At 39.7% G+C, this 4604-nt stretch overlaps 1 protein-coding gene across 1 annotated transcript; it reads left to right on the forward strand.

Annotated features, from left to right (window-relative positions):
* Nucleotides 1-413: 413 nt before the first annotated feature.
* FOMMEDRAFT_95254 (uncharacterized protein) lies at nt 414-980 on the forward strand (the record flags this gene model as incomplete). Its single annotated transcript, XM_007270661.1, has 1 exon — nt 414-980. A coding segment is annotated over one exon (567 nt), but the record flags the coding sequence as incomplete, so codon positions are not given.
* Nucleotides 981-4604: the final 3624 nt, after the last annotated feature.

A 4604-nucleotide genomic window follows, 5' to 3' on the forward strand; every position in this document is an offset into this window, starting at 1 on the left:
TCCTATAGCTGGAAGAATGGAAACTTGCAGAAAACCTATTAATGCTACAGTCAGAAGTGTTTGCATGGATGGAAGAGGAGCAAGGAACATTGGACCCTATGCACTTCAATCCTATTTGAATTCTGACCATAGAGTATGTACCATAGGTAGAGAAAAGTATTCTGATTGTATGTGGAATTGAGAAGAGGGTGATTGAGTTGTTGAAGGAGAAGTTGTGTAACAGAGTGATAGAACTGTCAAATTCCTCCTATCAATTGTAATGGTTTTGTGTCACAAAGAAAGACAGAGTATCCTTACAATTTATTATTGATTTACAGAGGTTAAACACAGTTACAATAAAGGATACAGCCGTTCTGCCAAACATGGAACTAATTGTGGAAAGCTGCAGAGGTTGTACATACTATATGTAACTCAATTTGCATATTGTGTTTGATCAGAGGAGTTTGGATGAGCAGTCTAGAGATCTGACAATGTTCCAGACACCTTTAGGGACGTTTTGCTTGACAGTATTGCTAATGGGTTACACCAACTTAGTACAGATTCTGCATAATGACTTAGTGTTTATTCTTTGCAACAAGATTCTGGATGTTACAAACCCATACACAGACAATGTTCCAGTAATTGGACCCTACTCAAGATATGAGACAGCAGACAGAACAGAGGAAACACTTCCTGAGAACAAGGGAATACAGAAGTTTGTATACAAGCATCTGATGGACGTAAACTGGATTTTGCAGAGAGTGAAAGCTGTAGGAGGGATGTTTTCTGGAAAGAAGATAATGCTTTGTGACAAATCTGCAATATTTGTTAGGCATAAGCTGACGTATTTGGGGAGAGAGGCTGAAGAATCACAAATACAGAAGGTTAGGGATTGGCTGCCTTGCAAGAGTGTTACAGAAGTACAGGGATTCCTCAGAACAGTAGGAGTGCTTTGTGTTTTTATTCAGAATTATGCAAAGTTAGCACAACCACTCAATTGACTCACACAAAAGAACTTGATATTCAATTGGAATGATGAGGCACAGAAATCTATGGACACACTCAAGGAAGCAGTTTTACATTGCCCTACACTAACACTAATTGACTACAAGTCAGAGTATCCAGTAGTCTTGGCAGTAGATTTGTCTATCATCAGAGTAGGATGGTATATTGGTCAGGAGCACCTGGATTGTAAACAGAGAATAAATCAATTCAGATCAATTAACTGGAATGTAATGCAAGTACAATATTTGCAAGCAAAAATAGAGCTCTTCAGACTTTATTGTGCACTTCACACATTGCACATATATCTCATAGGTGTCAAGAAATTAATTGTGGAAATGGATGCTTCATATGTAAAGGGAATGATCAATAAGCCTGACCTACAGCCCAATGCTACAATCAATTGCTGGATAGCCAGTATTTTGCTATTCGATTTCGAGTTCTGCTACATTCCTGCATCAGACTTCAAGTGTATGGACAGATTATTGCAACACTAAGCAGCACCCAAAGACCCTCCAGACAACAACACCTATGAAGACTGGATTGACGAGTCATACAGATTTTATGTAGCAGAAATAGAATCTATGCAACACAGACATCAGCTGGAAACTTGCAGGGCTACAGAACACAAAGCCTTGTTAGTCGAGTGTGTAGAAACACAGTCCTGGGTTTCAGATGCAACACACTGGGAGACACACAACAACATTATTGATGAATCATTTCAAGTAAACAAGGATGTGCCACAGGCAACACAATCCAGCAGACTGTAATGTAGATTATTCTCAGAAGTCATTATTCTGAAACAGAACTGGAATTGGATACATTGAGATAAACCAGAACAACCTGATCTGGAATGCAGAAGAGCAGAAGGTGTAGCAGACAAAGGAGTACATGAGCAGGAACCTGGAGGAGAGTCTTGCAGAGTCATGAGAACCAAGGAGGTAGAGGGAGCAGATGACAAAGCAGAGGGTGACAATCTAGAGCTGATAGGGGTTGTGCACAGTATCTGCAGTAACAAGGCTGAGGGTTTGGACACAACAGTAGAACGATTTCTACAATCACTAACTGCTGAAAGGCAAGAAGCAAGACTGAAGGCTGTGAAAGAGTATCTTGGCTTGCTCTGCAAACCAAGCAGAATTGCAGATACTGATTTTCTGACACTTATATAATACACAGCATAGTTCTTTGTACAGAACAACAAGATCTGGCATTGAGGTCCCAAAGGAAAGCATCAGATTGTGCTGGATAAGGACAGGAGATGGGAGTTGGTTAGGATAGCACACAAAGACTTAGGACACAAGGGAATCTTTACAGTATGAGCCTGTTTACTGGATTGGTTCTGGTGGCTATCTCTTACAGAAGACATTAAGTACTTCATTAGGACTTGTCATGCATGTCAGACTCAGCAGATGCAACAAGTGCTGATTCTACTGAGTATTCCAGAGATTGTACTGCTTTTCCAAAAGATCCACATAGATACAAAGGTTATGCTGAAAGCAGGAAGATTCTGATATATTGTGTATACACACTGTTTGTTATCAGGGTATCCAGAGTTTTGCATGCTTTGGGCAGAGAATGGAAGGACGATAGGACAGTTCATCTTTGAAGAACTTCTATACTAATACAGGGCATGTCCCAAGCTCATAACAGACAACAGAACACCTTATGTTGTAGTGCTGGACTATTTACAAGAACAGTACCACATCAATCATATTCGGATTTCTGTGTATAACTCCTGCACAAACAGAGTTATTGAGCAGAAACACTTGGATGTACAGGAAGCAATTGTAAAGACAGCAGGAGACAATATTAGACATTAGTATAAGTACATGCATTCCATGTTCTGGGCAGAGTGGATTACAATTCAGAAAGTGACTGGATATTCTCCTTATTACCTTGTTCATAGAGTAGAGCCAATATTACTGTTTGACCTGAACAAGGCAACATATTTGGTTCCACCCAAAGGATTGCTACTAACAACAGAGGAACTAGTAGTAATACAAGTACAACAATTACAGAAGAGACCAGACAACCTTACACAAATGATGGAATGTGTTTGGAATGCCTGCAAAAGATATGCAAAGCATTTCACAGAAGTCAATCGTAATCAGATCAAGGACTACAACTTTGCTCCAGGTGCACTAGTGCTAATCTGCAATTCAAAAGTGAGCAACAACTTAGGACAAAAGATGAAACTGTGATACCTTGGACTGTTCATAGTAGTGCAAAGAACAAAAGGAAACACTTATGTTGTAGCAGAATTGGACAGAGCAGTGGCCAAGTTATGTATTGTAGCATTTTGCCTAATTCTGTATTTTCCATGTTCATGTTTAACAGTTCCTATCTTGCATCTCATCAAGGCTGCAGAACTAACACTAGAAGATGCAGAACTATACAGGACTAGTTGTAAGGATACAGATGATCTAGACGACTGTGCTTTGGATGCTATGCTTGAAGTAGAACCAAGCACAGAAGTCACAGACTCCTAATCTGAGAATGCACAATTTTTCAATATACCCTCCCAGTCTTGTACTGGAAACTAAAATATAGGGATTGATTCCCTACCAGCAACACCTAACAGTTGTGTAAATCTGTAAATACTGTGTTCTACTACAGTTCCCTATGCTTTGTTACATTTTATATTCACATACTTTTGATCTTCCATTACATTCCTTCTCATTTATAATAAATTGCAAAAAGCCCATACAACATTCTATAAGTATATAAACCTTTATACAAATTATGATTCTTTTCCACCTATTCCCATCCTATTCTACTAGTTCTATACATAAATCATAAAAAAATATCCATCCATCCATTCCATTCCTCTTAACTCTCTATTTTATCTATTTTCCTATCCATTCCATCCATTTCTGTTCCATTCTGTTTATTCCTTACATTTCTGGTTTTTTTTCATAAAAACAAAACTGGACTTTTATTTCTCTACTTTCTACCCTGTTCTATTTCCTACTCTAACTCTTCCACCCTACTATCTACAGAGGCTTCTGCTGCCATGGCTAAGAAGTTGATACCCTGCCTTAGAGCCATAATCTTTACATCAAACTCATTCTTCATTGTCATCAGCTGCAACTCCAGGTTGTTCAGCTCCTTGGTCATCTGTGAGTGGAGGTTGCAGACTGTTCTGGCTTTACTATGCATGATTGGAGGGATGACAGAATGCAGGTTCTAAGTTGTACTGTACAATTCTACAGTTTGCCCCCTAGTCTTACACTGGATTCCCTTCAGGCTACATCCAGAGTGGCAGAATATGCACACTGTGCACTGGTTTTCTACACAAATGATCACCATTAACACAGTCAAAAATAAGATTGAAACAGACTTACTCAGATTACTATGACACAGCCAATCTATCACAGTCTAGCAAGTGGATCCCTGAGGACCCTTGTGCCTCTCTATACACTTCACACACTTGGGTGTGTAGAAGACCATTCCCTCTGCCCAATCTGGAGGGTGTCAGCAACAGCATAGAGGGGACCTGAAGGCTCAGCAAGGGGACCCAGGCTACAACTATCCTACACAACAGAAATACAGAACACAAGTACTGGAATGTAGTCAGAACTTGCAGAACAGGCAGAGAGAGAGAGTGAGACAAGAGTAGAGTA

This window comes from Fomitiporia mediterranea (assembly GCF_000271605.1).
Source record: "Fomitiporia mediterranea MF3/22 unplaced genomic scaffold FOMMEscaffold_14, whole genome shotgun sequence".
In the NCBI taxonomy this organism is placed as follows: Eukaryota; Fungi; Basidiomycota; class Agaricomycetes; order Hymenochaetales; family Hymenochaetaceae; genus Fomitiporia; species Fomitiporia mediterranea.